The following is a 15,098-nucleotide window of genomic DNA, read 5'->3' on the forward strand; positions in this document are numbered from 1 at the left end:
TGATGGGGTGGTGTGTCTCCTCTTGTGCTCTGCAGAGTGTCTCTATGTGTTCCCGTGCCAGTGGAACTACCGTCCCGACCACTGCATGTATGGGAGCAACTGCAAAGAGGCTGAGCGCGAAGGTGTGTCGGTGGTTCATGGGAACCGGGGCGTCTACCACGATGACAAGCAGCCGACTTTCAGAGCCCTCTATGAGGCCATACGGGATGTAAGTGAACCCTGGTCAACTGCCAGTCCAGAGACGCATGCTTATGAGGACAGCATCCTATCAGCAGGTCGTTTGCAGGCCATGTATTCCCTCAGATAACTCCTGTGCAATTTGCCATCACGTGGAAAAGAAATACAAGAAAAGCATTATTCAAGCCAGGTGCTAGTGACTCATGCCTATAATCCTAGCTACTCAGGAGGCTGAGCTGTTTGGATTGTAGTTCAAAGTCAACCTGAGCAGGAAAGTCCATGATAAAAAAAAAAAAAAAACAAACAAACCAACCCAGGAAGGAAGGATAAAAAATAACAACGGGGGAGTTGGACTTCTTTCAAGAGTGGAAGCCCATGAGGCAGAGTGACACTCTCTGATTTATGTTTGAAAATACCACCTTAGTGGTTGGTAGCAGGGGCACAAGAATGGACCACAAAGGCTGTTTGTGAGACCAACTGCAGTCACACAGGCAGGAGTGGAGGCCAGCACTGGCTTGTGTGAGAACAGGAGTTGACTGCGGGGAGTTGGGAGAGGGTTGTTACGTTGTCAAGACAGTTTCAGAACTTGGTGATGGGTTTGCATGTGGGCATGATGGGAAAAGGATGAAAGGTAACTGCCAGGGTTCCACTGGTTCTGATCTATAGCTGGAAAGGAGAGACTGAGGCCTGTTCTTGAGCATTATCGCTGGTCTAGATTGTGCTGGGAGAGAATGAATATCCTGAGGCTGTGCTTAGGCTGGGAAGAAACTTGTATTGCTGTTAAACAATACTGCAGCAATATTTCTGCTGAACTTTAAAAGCTCTAACTTGCTCTAGGAAAACAGAGAGGCTACCACTGTCTTCTCAGGCTGCAGCACCCTGCCCCTTAACCTTTTCTTTTTCTAGCTTTTTCCCCCTTTCTAAAGTCTTTTCATATAAAATGTCTGTGGTGACTTGACCTCTTTCCACAAGAGTAGAATAAATTTTGATCAGTATTCATGACTCAGTTCAAAAGATTTATTTCAGAAAGCATGACTCCTGCGATGTAACAACCACAAAACATTCAGCTAGTGCCTCTGACTTGTGGATTGTAATTCAAGGCCAGCCCAGGCAAAATGTTGGTGAGATCTCATCTCCACCAATAGTTGGGCATAGCAGTAGATGCCCAACGGCTTAAGTCACCTGACTCCTCCATGTCATTTGTTAGAAAAAGTGATTGATGTTTTAAACAGCATTTCAGTAACTTCACTTTTTCTTTCTTTCTTTATCATCTTTCAGTTTCCTTTTCAAGACAATCTCTTTCAATCCATGTATTACCCCCTCCAGCTGAAGTTTTTGGAGACCGTGCATACTTTGTGTGGCCGCATCCCCCAGGTATTCCTGAAGCAAATTGAGAAAACAATGAGAAGAGCATATGAGAGACATGTCATCATCCACATTGGTCCCAGCCACCTACGCTGAACATTTCATCTTGTTGTCACCACAGAAATGGAAGTAATTACATGACCGGGGTCTTTTGTGTGTGATTGCTGAATGGTGCTCCATGGCTGTTGAGTTTTAAAGACCTTGTTAGACATTGCTTAATTAGTTATCCCTAAAATGGAATAAGCCTTTGTAACTTCTTTTTTTTCCTAAAATTCCATTTATCTCTGTCCAATAATATATATATATATATATATATATATATATATATATACATACAAGTATGGTGGTACCAGCCTGTAATTTTGCTACTTGGGAGGCAGAGACAGGAAGATCAAGGTCCTAGGCCAGCCCAGGAAAAGTTAGCAGGAGCCCCTTTCTGGAAAATAAACAAAAAAGCCAAAGGACTGGGGGATGGTGCAAGGTGGTAGAGCTCTGAGTTCAATCTCAGTATCACCAAACAATGACAACGCTCATTATTATAGATTTAGCATTGTTTCAGCAGACTTAAGCTGTGAAAAAGGAACTGTTCCAATCCTTCCAGTTCCTATGCAGTGTTTTAGACACCATTTCGGTGGTAGGCTGGGTGTGACATTTATCCAATATTCCCATACTTTTTTTATGCAGTTGACTTCCTCATACACCCTTGTTGTAAAAAGTAATACATAAAAAAAGCAAATTCGAGGTCATGGGCCAAACTCAAGATTAGATTAGACACAATCCTACGAACCAGTGGGACAGTCTTAATGTTTTAATGTCTTTCCTTCCAGATTCCCCTCACTTTTTAACCATTTCCAAAACTCTTTCTGCATCTTCTGTTATCCTAGGTATTTTAAACAGATTACCTCCATAGAAGCCAGCTTCTGTGCTATGGTTTTTGTGCAGCAAACTAAAACATTAGATGAGATCCTTATGTCTGTAGCACTCGCCTAACTTGCAATGTGAGAAGTGTTTAGATTTTGGCCAGTTGGACAGTGTGATAAAGCAGCTATCTGAGGATATTTATTTTAAAACTTCCTTAGATTTGCAGAGGACTCAATCATAAGAAATTTCTATGCAACAATAGCTTCTGAAAGAAATTTGATAATTATGTTGAGCCCCGGGGGAAATTCTTTTACTTTTTTTTATTTTTTTATTGTAATTAGTAAAAGGGTTACATGATATTTGCCAGATAGAAGGTGCATTAATTCACATACATTGATACCCTTTCACATGTCTTGGTACCCATTTCCCTCCCCCCCCACACCCCCCACACGTCTTGGTTTTCCCCCCTTCCCTATCAAATTTCAAATATCCAAATACAAATAAATTCAATATATTAGATAACAAAGTGAGATACTATAACAATATGAGATAACCAAGGGACAGCAAAGGAGATGAGAGACAACATAGTACATTAAGAACAACAATCATTCATTATATGGCTTTTGTTTCAATATCCTGGAGGTCCTTTCAATTAGCTTCACATTATATGGCCTTATGTATCAAGATTTTGCTCTTATTGCAGATCTCTGCTAGTAGAGCCCAAGGTTTCTACTGATTATGACGAATGAGGGAAACCATTGAGCCTAAGTTCCCTTGAGTCTGGCTTACTTCACTTAATATGATTTTTTCTAAGTCTTTCCATTTCCTAACAAATGGGGCGATGTCATTCTTTCTGACAGCAGCATAGAATTCCATTGTGTACAAATACCACATCTTGTTGATCCACTCATCAACTGAGGGACATCTAGGTTGGTTCCATATCTTTGCTATGGTGAATAGTGCTGCAATGAACATTGTTGTGCTAGTGGGTTTAGTATGTCCTTGTTTCTGGATGGTTGGGTAAATGCCAAGTAGTGGAATTGCTGGGTCATAGGGGAGCTCTATGTTTAGCCTTTTGAGGCACTGCCGGGGGAAATTCTTTAGCCAAGAATTGTAATTCTGCATTCAGCTACTGATAGACAAAAAATATTTTATTTCTAAGGTTGTCTCTAGGTGTTCTCCTGTCTCTTTTGTGAGCTCCTATGCAGTGAAGAGAAATTAAAGAACTTCAGATTTGTTATGTTCAATAGTTCAGATAGTTCCATTGACAAGAAAATTAAACTTCCTACCAATCTGAGAAAGGCCTCTCTCTTTTTTTTTTTTTTGCCAGTCCTAGGCTTGAGCTCGGGGCTTGAGCACTGTCCTTGGAGTTTCTCAAGGCTAGAGCTCTACCACTTGAGCATCAGCACCATTTCTGGCTTTTTTCTATGTATGTGGTACCGAGGAATCGAACCCCGGTCTTCATGCATGCTAGGCAAGCACTCTACCACTAGGCCAAACTCCCAGGCCCAAGGCCACTCTTTTTTTAAAAAAGAGTTTTCTCAAGGGCTAACCAATGTTAACCAAGAAACCTTGCAGCCATACTTAAGGTCTTGTTACAGTGGAAGAATTGTGTCTTCTATTTGCCAAAAGGCTCTGAAGTCAACCGCAGTCTCTGCATGGGGACATTTGACAAAATTCTTCTGTGTATGTATGTGCTGGTTCTGGGGCTTGAACTATGGGCCCTTTAGCTTTTTTTTTTTTTCCCTGAGTATACTGTTCTACCACTTGAGCTACAGCTCTGCTTCTGGCTTTTGGGGAGAATGTGGGTGGTTAATTGGAGGTAAGAGTTTCACAGACTTTCCTGCCCAGGTTTGCCTCTGAACTGTGATCCTCAAATCTCAGTCTCCTGAGTAGCTAGGATTACAGGCATGAGCTACCAGCACTCAGCTCATAATACTTTATCCCAAATGACTTTTGTATAAATGATATCTCCAATAGTCTAGTGAATTGAGAAGGGGCCTCTGTCATCTTCACAAGATAAACATGCAAAAAATGAGCATGGTCCACAAAATTGCTTATATATAAGACAGGTCTGGGTACGATGCATTTTGATTTTTTTGTTTGTTCACTTGTTTTAATTGGTTGTGGGGCTTGGACTCTGGGCCTGGGTGCTGTCCCTGAGTTCTGCAGTCCAAGGCTACCACTCTACCTCTTGAGCCACAGCACCACTTTCGCTTTTCTAGTGGTTAATTGGATATAAGAGTCTCACTGTCTTTAGTGCCTGGGCTGGCTTTGAACCTTGATCCTCAGATCTCAGCCTCCTGAGTAGCCAGGATTACAGGTGTGAGCCACTGTGCCCAACTTGCATTCTGTTTTTAAAGGAAAGTTATTGGAGATAAAAATATTGAATACCTTCCACTATATATAGAAAACAATCTGAAGGTGTAAAACCAAAAATCTTACTTTGTTGTCACTATCAATATCAGAATCCAGTGAATCATGGGTGCTGTATCAGCAGAAAATATCTTGGGCAGGGGATGAAAATCTCAGAGCTCAGAGAAATATAAGGGCATTCATACTAGTATGTCACAAATTTAAATCTAAAAGGTAAAGATCATACTCATACTTTCCTTTGATCAGTTGGGGGGCAGTCTTCTGCTTACTATTTTTAGGGAAGCAGTCACTGTGATGTGAAAATCTTATATTCCCTCATTTTACCCAGAGGTGACTCCATTCATTATTCTGTGTCTGTGTATTCTATGTGCCACCCATAAGATGGCACATAGATTATATGTACAGAGATCTTGAATGTACCATGCATATTTCAAAACCAACAATCCTTTTTTTTTATGACCACCAGGTTTACTCACAACTCTCTGATGTAGATGTCCACTGAATACAGGGGCATGGTTGCCAGCAAAGATCAGTGACAGAATTTTTAGAACATTCTAGAATGAAAAACTATGACACCTTAGAACAGGGTATGATTTTTCCACTGTGGAATTCCTATACTGTAGCCTGAAATGAATTATTTAATGTGCTAGAATGTTACCCCAGGGCTATATCTGGTCTGCCTTTAGTTAACTCCCAGCAAACACCTTTGAAAAGTAATGTCTTTGAAATCTGAGAGCCATAAATTTTCAAGCATGAGATCTATAATTTGAAGTTTGCCAAAGGTTGGGCTCCAGTCCCATCAGTCACATGAATTTATGTTGGGAAGAGCCAGCTCTCTCCTCTCCTCTTTAGTCCTTTTTCTTCCTCTCCTCTCCTCCCTGTTCCCTTCCTGTCCCTTCTTTCCTCTTCTCTTCTGGTTTCCTCCCTTGTCAAATTGTTCCATGTCACAGTGGAATTCTAACATGAACTCAGGGCCTTGCACTCTCACTTAGCTTTTTTGCTCATAGCTGGCACTCTACCACTTAAGCCTTGTTTTTGGTTGGTTTTTGTTTTTGCCTACGCTGGCTTTGTACTAAGATCTTCAGATCTTTGCCTCAGTGGCTAGGATTATAGGTGTGACCACTAACACTGGGCAGGACCATAGTTTTGAATGCCTTGAAATCAAAGATTCCAATAGCTTTCACTAGAAAATACTGATATTTTCCTTGCTGTTTTAACCTGAGAAATTGTGACTTATATTAAAAATTCCAATATTAAAAAATGTAACTGGCAACAAAATCAATTCACATTTTTCCTCAACTTCTAAAATGACAAATGGGCATTTGGGCATGATGCTGTAAGCTTCACTAGTAATATGAAATCTTAGTTTCCTATTCAGTGCTTTCCTATGAGTTTTGACTTTCACTGAATTTGGTATTGACATGGGTAGGAACATAGACTTAGGTTTGACAATATTTCTTTTATTGCAATTATGCTCATGTACAAAAGAAAACAAAAAGCAAGGCAAACGATGCACAATCATTTATATTATAACTCACTGACTGATCACAAAGTTATTCCAACCCACTGTAGGAACAAAACAACATTCAATCAAATTTAAGCTTATGTGTAGGTATTGACTAGTATTTATGCACAAAAGACACATGGCATGTGTTTGATAAACTAAACAGAACATGATTTCATGACCAAGTTCATTATGTTGAGTTTCATGAGAACCCCTGCCATTAACAGTTTTAGCATGGCATTCAACTTTTCTTGCATTTTGCTTCTTCCCCCACCCCCCACTTTTTTTTCATAGTCTTCAGTTTTCCTTTCACTTTCAGTCTCTGATGTAAACTTCTGATCATTTATGAAGCTGGGCTTTTGTGACCAAGTGACAGAATTTGTGGATCTCTCTGATGACAGTTCTAATCCTTAGATCAAATCTTCATGAAAAGAATGTTTCAGTAATAAAAGAGAAGAAATCAACTCAACAAGTGCATGTGTGTGTTGCACATTTGTTGTACTTGTGAAAGAATTATATCCAAATCTTAGGTCAAATCATTTCAGTTACATTGTTGGTATTTAAAACTGATGAGATTTCTCTGGGAAAGATAGGAGAGCTTTGTCCTAGTTTTTGTTTTTCATAAGGCAAAACTGGAAATATTCTTGTAAGCCTTCAAGATGAAGCATTTGTGTACGTTCATTTCTGAACATGGAAGCATCTAGTGTGATTTCTGCCCTCAGCAGGTTTATACATTTATGGTCTCGCTGATGAAAGACAATCATTGTTTTAAGTCTCAAGGAGACGTGAATGCAATTCTCTTTTTTGCCAGTCCTGGGGGCTTGAACTCAGGGCCCAAGCACTGGCCTTGGGCTTTCTCAAGGCTAGAACTCTACCATTTAAGCTGCAGCACCACTTCCAGCTTTTTCTATGTATATAGTACCAAAGAATCAAACCAGGGTCTTTGTGCATGCAAGGCAAGCACTCTACCACTAGGCCAAACTCCTGGCCCCCTGAAAGCAATTTTTAATGTTGGAAAACTTTAAAAAGATTTTTGTTTGGCGGCATGGTGGCTCATGCCTGTAATCCTAGCTACTCAGGAGGCTGAGATCTGAGGATCAAGGTTCATAGCCAGCCAGGGCACAAAAGGACCTGAGACTCTTATCTCCAATTAACCTCTAGAAAATGGGAAGTAGGGCTTGGCTCAAGGGTAGGGTGGTAGGCTTGAGCTGAAGAGCTAGGGACAATGCCTAGGCCCAGGGGTAGGGTGGTAGCCTTGAGCTGAAAAGCTCAAGGACAATGACCAGGCTGAGTTCAAGCCCCATGACTCACCAAAAAATAAAAAAAAAAGTTTGTACTGGGCCCTGGTGGCTACTGCCTATAATCTTAACTCTTCAAGAGGTTGAGATGGAGGATAATAAGTACTTCAAAGTGGGACTGGGCAGAAAAGTCTGTGAGACTCTTTTCTCTACTAAAACTATCAAAAAAAAAAATGGAAGTAGAGCTGTGGATCCAGTGGTAGAGTGCTAGCCTTGAGCAAAAAGCTTAGGGTCAACCCCTGAAGATCAAGCTCCAGGACAGACAGCAAAGAGAATTTTTTTTTGGATAAAATTAGCATAATAAAGAAGTCTGCAAAGAAACTGAATTGTTACAGTGATTAAAAAGGGATAAAAATATGGTGATAAATTACTGTCTTGTGTTTTTAAAAGTTATCTCCTGTTTTACCTTGTTTTTGAATTAAAAGCTTTAAATACATGCCTTTTGTGTTATTTTAGATTTGTGTTCTCTCATATGATTTCAAGCTTAGAAATTTAGAATGTTAAATAATAAGTTCTGAAGCCTGTCTGTAGGAAGTATTTAATAAATACATTTGTCTATTTTTGAAAAGAAATTCATATTTTATTTTGCTTATAAAATTGCTATAATGTAAATTGTTAGTTGCCTTTAATGGTTTTATGTATTTGACAAAGAAAAAACAGTTTGGAGATGTGAAAATTAGTTTTTCACAGTTCTACATTTTATTGAACAAAATTAAGCCTGACTTATTAGCTAGTACACATTTCAGAAATAGGGGAACTAAGCTAGGTAATAGTAGCTCACACCTATAATCTTAGCTACTCAGCAGGTTGAGGCCTACAGAATCAAGGTTCAAAGCCAACCTAGGCAGAAAAGTCCCTGGAGACTCTGAGCTCCAATTAGCTAGCAAAAAGCCACAAGGGACATGGCTCAAGTGAAAAAGTGTCAGCTTAGAAAGAAAGCTGAATGAGAGTATGAGGTTCTGAGTTCAAGCCCTGGTGTACACACACACACACACTATGTCAGGCATAGTGACACATACCTATAATCCCAGCATTTAGGAGGCTGAGACAGGAGTTGAAAACCCATGAGTTGAAAACCAGCCTGGGTTACATATCAAGACCCTATCCCTAAAACAAAACAAAAACAGATCCAAACTGAAATGCTCCCAGAGTTTTAAGTTGATATAAGTGTTTTCCTCCACACTCCTTAGTGATTTTTATGGTCCATATAAATGCTCAGCTCACCTACTGAGTTGTTTTCATCATATATTTAATACAAAAAACACAAATGCTAAAGTATGGTTTGGAAATGGCTTTCTGGAATAAGACAAGCCACATCAAAATATTACACATGATGAATAATGAGGTTCTATATATACTTAGACCAAATTGAGGTGAAACACCAATCCTAGCATTTTCTAACACCTGTCTGTGTCACACTACTGTAATAAAACTGGGGAGGAGCTCTTCACAAACCTTAGAGGGCAATGAATGAAGGAATACCATGAAACTCAGTACATCAGCAGGAACTCATGTACTGTAACTGAAGCTGAGATACAATAAATTCAGGTGCTTTGGACCTATTCAGATCTGAACAAATGACAACTCTGTATACTTGCTTTTTTTTTATCTTTTCAATATTTGACTATTCTCAGTTCTATAAACATCTTTGTGAATGAGGCTGAGGTTAGGGTGCTTAAGAGATGAGGAGTAAAGAAGTTGGATTGCAAACAGGACAGCTTCACATTGTCCATAGTTCTTAATCAATGAATTCTGACTGGATGCAAGCTTGCTGGTCTGGATTTGAAGATAGCTGGCTTCTATGTCTTGGTAGAGTTGTAAAGGAGCTGGAGCTTGGGACCTGGAGAAATCTGGCATGTCTTCCATGAAGATGTTTTATTTTTACACTAAATTTAGTCCTTAATGATGGAATTCAATAAATAGTGGTTTAAAGATATTAAGAAAAAAAAGACATTCAGACAATCTTGGGCTTAAATCCCTGCTCTATGCTTTATTAGTTCTGTGATTTTGTGGAATTAGGTGAACCTCTTTTTGACCTAACAGGGATTAAGCTGTCTACCTTTGGAGGATCACTGCAAGAATAAAAGTAAAGCTGGCTGGGTGCCAGTGGCTCACACCTGTATTCCTAGCTACTCAGGAGGCCGAGGATCGCTTTTCAAAGTTAGCCTAGGCAAGAAAGTCAGTGGGCTTGAGTGTGTGTGCGCGTGTGTGTGTGTGTGTGTGTGTGTGTGTGTGTGTGTGTGTGTTGTGGAGCTTGAATGCAGGGCCTGGGTATTGTTCTGGAGCTCTATTTGCTCAAGGCTAGTACTCTACCACTTCTGGTTTTCTGGTGGTTAACTGGAGTCTCACAGACTTTCTTGCCCTGCTGCAATCCTCAAATCCCATCATGCCCAGCTCTCATGAGATTCTTATCTCCAATAAATGACCCAAGAGCTAGGAGTAGAGTTGTAGCTCCAATGGCAGAACATTAGCCTTGAGCAAAAAGAAGCTCAGGACGGGGCCCAGGCTCTGAGTGCAAGCCCCAGGACTAGCACCAAATAAAATACAAAATAAAATAAAGCTCTTAGCATAATGCTTGTATAAATCAATAGCTAATTTTACTATTGTTTAGAGTGGATATGGAGTGGATGGAGATTGTACCCAGACTCTCATGTACAATAAAGAAGTGTTCTACCACCAATGTACTTCCCAGACCTATTGCTGTAGCAACTGTGAGGATCCTGAACAATTTAAGTACATCATGAAATTGTAGCTGTGGTCTGAGATTTGAGGATCAAAGCCAGGCAGGAAAGATTTATCTTCAATTAACCAGCAAGTAGAGGCATAGCTCAAGTGGTAGAGTGCCAGCCCTGATAGAAAAAGCTAAAGGGCAATATCCAGGCCTTGAGTTCAAACCCCAGTACAAGCACAGACACACATAAAAGGAAATTCCTCCAAGTATCTAAAACATTTACATCCTCATATCTCCTGCTTCTACTAAATCTCTAAGTGGGGTCTTCAAAAATACCGGGTTGAAGGAACCGTATCTCATTTACCATAGTATCAAATACTTGCTTTCCAGGAAACATGCAGATGTCTTGTCTATGCTTTTAGAGGAACTTGGACAACAAAATTTGAAAGAATGTGGCTTTGGTATTTTTCCTACCCCACTGCGATCCATACTGAGTTCTTTAGCCAGCACACAGCTCTCTAGCCCCGCCCCCTACATCATAGTTGATCCGTTCCTCTTCTTTCTCTCCCACTGTTCCAGATCAGTAAATGCCACCAACAAATGCACGTGCCTTACCCCAGAAACCTGAACATTGTCCTTTCTTTATTCCCTTTCTTCCTGATTTTACATTTTACATGAAGAATTGTGTTCTTGCTGATCTTGTCCTCAATGAGTAGTAACACATTACTTGTGCTCAAAGACAAACAAGAAACACCCCCAAACAAAACTTGATATGCCAGGTGTCTGGTGGCTCACATCTGTAACCCTAATTATAGCTTAGATCTGAGGATCCTGGTTTGAAGCCAACATGGGCAGATTAAAAGGAGAGATTCTTATCTCCAATGAACCATCACAAAGCTGGAAGTGGAGAGCCATGGCTGAAATGGCAAAGCTCTAGCCTTGAGCATAAAGTACAGGCCCTGAATTCAAGGTGGAGTACCAGCATAAATAAATAAATAACTCTTTCAACTGTAACAGCACACTACTCGAGTACAGTAGGATAAATAGCTTGTGCAAGAGAAAAGTCCAAACATAGCCCTGAACACCAAGGCTTAAATGATGCCAAGGAAAATGTATCATTTTAACAATGCTGTGTTTTATTTTTAAATGAATATTTTATTGGAGAAAACCACACATCTTTCTAGGATTCCAGCCATAAAGTTTCCATGTCATTTCAATAGAGCCATTGCATCTCTGGAGAAATGCTTTGTCTCTGTGTCCAGAGGAAAAAAATGTTATTGCCAACCTGGGTCAAAACATCAAGGAAATTATTCTCCTGGTGTTTGTTTTAGAGCAACTATAACATATCTTTTCCCTCTAATGGAAAATGATCACCAGCTGAATGAAGTCATCACCCAAAATAATTCAGTAATGATTGGGAGGACATTCCCATAAACTTGTGCTGTTGGCAATGGATAATTTACTAGATCCTCACCTCCACATTCATTATGGACTGTTAGAAGGGATGGCTACAATCACGAATGTAAACATATCTTCTGTGCCCCTTCCTGTAAAATATATGACTAGCTGGGCATGGTGGCTCACGCCTGTAATCCTAGCTACTCAGGAGACTGGGATCTGAGGATCAAGGTTCAAAGCCAGCCTGGGCACAAAAGGACTTGAGACTCTTATCTCTAGAAAAGAGGAAGTGGGGCTTGGCTCAAGGGTAGGGTAGTAGGCTTGAGCTGAAGAGCTCAGGAACAGTGCCCAGGGCGAGTTCAAGCCCCATGACCCACCCCCCCCCACAATATATATATGTGTGTGTGTGTGTGTGTGTGTGTGTGTGTGTGTGTGTGTGTGTGTATGTATATATATATATATATATATATATATATATATATGACTTTAAAGAAACTAGATGGGTGCCGGTGGCTCATGTCTATAATCCTAGCTACTCAGGAGGTTGAAATCTGAGGATTGTGGTTCAAAGACAGCCAAGGCAGGAACGTCTGTGAAACTCTTATTTCCAATTAACCACCATAAAACTGGAAATGGCACTGTGGCTCAAACTGGTAGAGTGCTATGCTAGCCTTGACCAAAAATTGTTCAGAGACAGCATTCAGGCTCCAAGTTTAAGTCCCCTGACTGACAAAAAGAAAGAGAAAGAGATGGAAGGAGGCAGGGAAGGAGGGACGAAGAGAAAGAGAGGAAGGAAGGAAGGAAAAAAGGAAGGAAGGAAGAAAGAAAGAAACTCTGGGGACCAGGAGCATGGCCTAGTGTCAGAATGCTTTGCCTAGCATGCATGAAGCCCTGGGTTCCATTTCTCAGTACCACATAAACAGAAGGAAAGAAAGAAAGAAAAAGCTGGAAGTGACACTGTGGCTCAAGTGGTAGAGCATGGGCCTTGAACACAGAGAGACTCAGGGACAGAGCCCAGGCCCTGAGTTCAAGCCCCAGAACTGGCAAAAAAAAAAATGTCCATGTAGGTCTACTGTTCAGTGATTTTTATTGGTTGTTACTTTTTTTTTTTGAGTTCCTGAGTATTTTAGCAGTTGAGCCTTTGGCAGAATAGTTTACAAATCTTTTCTTCTCTTGGTAGGTTATCTCTTCATTCCATTGATTACCTCCTCTGCTGTGGGGATACATTGTAGAATTTTATCCTGTTTTGTTGACTTTTCTAGATGTTTCCTGAATCATCTTTCTTTGTCCCATCCCACACACAGATCCATCTCAGAAGGGCAGCCAAACTCCAGTAATTCTCCTGGTTATAAAAAGATCCTCCTCCAAGTTCTCTGACGCAGTCCTGACTCTTCTCTCCTACATGTCTCTCTATCTCCATCTCCTACCACCTACTCAGTCTTGTTTAAGTTCAGGCCTTTTCCTTTTGTCACACCCAAGGCCCTGGACTTCTGCTACTAATCTTCCATGTGCATTCATAGTAAAATGTGGTCTAGCTCCTCCATTAGGGCCTGGTTTCTGCAGGGAAGGAGATCATTCACTCTCTTCTCCCCAGCACCGAGGAGCTCCTCACAAAGGATTTATCTTGTTAATATCTCCTTCCATCTAGAGAACTTTTATCTTATTCACATCACACCACCACCATCACTATCATCCATGGTACTTGGGTCCTTTAGGTGGCCACTTAAGTCAGGCTCTGGTCTTGTTTTCTTGTTTTTTTTTTTTTTTTTTTTTTTTTGGCTGCTTCAGGTTATTTTTCATATAGAGTCTTGCACTTTCACATAAGTTATTCTTTTTTGGGGGGGGGGGTGTCATGAGGCATGAATTCTGGCTTGGGAGCTGTCCCTGAGCTCTTCAGCTCAAGGCTACTGCCCTATCCTTGAGCCACAGCCCCACTCCCCATTTCCCAATGATTAATTGGAGATAAGAGTCTCTCAGCTTTGTATTGCCAGAGCTGGCTTTGAACTGTGATCCTCAGATCTCAGCCTCCTGAGTAGTTAGGATTACAGGTGTGAGCCACCGTGCTTGGCTCACATGTTATTCTTGGACCACGATCCTCCTACTTCTGTCTGTGAAGTAGCTGGCATTATAGCTATGTGCCATCATTCCTGGTTTAAATTTATTTATTTTTTGCCAGTCTTGGAGCTTGAACTCGGGGCCTGGGTGTATGTCCTTGGGCTCTTTTACTCAAAGCTAGCGCTCTAACATTGAGCCAACATGCCACTTTCGGCTGTCTGGTGGTTAATTGTAACTAAGAATCTTGTGGACTTTTTCTGCCTGTACTGGCTTCAAACAGCAATCTTTAGATATCAGCCTCTTGAGTAGCTAGGATGACAGATGTGAACCACCGTGCCCAGCTTCTCCCTTCCCTTCCCCTTCCCCTTCCCTTCCCCTTGTGCATGTTAGGCAAGCACTCTACCACTAGGCCAAACTCTCGGCCCCTTGTTTATTTTTTTCATATATTTTATTGTAATTAATAGAAGGGTTACATTATATTCACCAGATAGAAGGCGCATTACTTCACAAACATTGATACCTTTTCTCATGTCTTGGTCCCCATTTCCCTTCCCCTACCCCCTCCCCTCATCTTGTTTTCCCCCCTTCCCTATCCTATTTCAAACAACCAAATAAGCATATATACGATATATTAGATAAAAAATATGGAACACTTCACCAATTTGCGTGTCATCCTTGCGCAGGGGCCATGCTAATCTTTTCTGTATTATTCCAATTTTAGTATATGTGCTGCTGAAGCGAGCACCCCTTATTTCTTTAAACAAGCTGTACATACAGAAGCTACCAGCCACGGGTGGCTGTGGAGCCCTTGACAGTGGGGTGAGAGTGATTGAGGAAGTAGATTTTTTTCCCCTTTTTTTTTTTGGAGAAACTCAGCAACTGAATTTGACATTTTATTGAACTTTAAGTTAGATTTAAATTCAGCAGTTAGGGTGGCAGAGAGAAGGCCAGGCTGAGCTTTGCTTTGGAGGCAGTAGACTGCTTTAGATCACAGAGGTCCGCCATAAACTAAACCTAGCTCACAGAAAATGTGGCCAAGAGTTTGATGATGTCACCCTGTTACCTCTCCCTGCAAGGCAGTCTGTGTTTGAACTGGATACTTTGAACGCTGAGAGTCTAAAGACAGGAGACCTGTTTCCCAGATGGCAATATTTGCTAGAAGTATTTTGGATGTGGATATATAATTGTTTCTTCCCTACATCCACCACCTAGAGAAAAAGCAGAACTTTTTTCTTTTTCTTTTTTTTTGTGGGTCATGGGGCTTGAACTTCCCCTGGGCGCTGTCCCTTAGCTCTTCAGCTCCAAGCTACCCACTTCTTGTTTTCTAGGGTTTAATTGGAGATAAGAGTCTCAGGTCCTTTTGTGCCCAGGCTGGGTTTGAACCTTGATCCTC

At 40.9% G+C, this 15,098-nt stretch overlaps 1 protein-coding gene and 1 non-coding gene across 2 annotated transcripts in view; one reads left to right on the plus strand and one right to left on the minus strand.

The window, feature by feature from the left end:
• Gxylt2 (glucoside xylosyltransferase 2) overlaps nucleotides 1-1,867 on the plus strand; it is a 32,602-nt gene extending 30,735 nt beyond the window's left edge. The window contains exons 7-8 of the mRNA XM_090353097.1: nucleotides 36-208; nucleotides 1,456-1,867. Of these exons, the coding sequence (XP_090209223.1) occupies nucleotides 36-208; nucleotides 1,456-1,638 (356 nt within the window). The 3' untranslated portion in view covers nucleotides 1,639-1,867. The remainder of the gene's footprint in view (nucleotides 1-35; nucleotides 209-1,455) is intronic.
• Nucleotides 1,868-14,343: 12,476 nt separating this feature from the next.
• Nucleotides 14,344-14,450, minus strand: LOC150066691 (U6 spliceosomal RNA). Its single transcript, XR_016534681.1, has one exon. It is a non-coding gene; the product is annotated as a U6 spliceosomal RNA (small nuclear RNA).
• Nucleotides 14,451-15,098: the final 648 nt, after the last annotated feature.

This window comes from Megascapheus bottae, chromosome 2 (assembly GCF_031878675.1).
Source record: "Megascapheus bottae isolate mThoBot1 chromosome 2, mThoBot2.hap1, whole genome shotgun sequence".
NCBI lineage: Eukaryota > Metazoa > Chordata > Mammalia > Rodentia > Geomyidae > Megascapheus > Megascapheus bottae.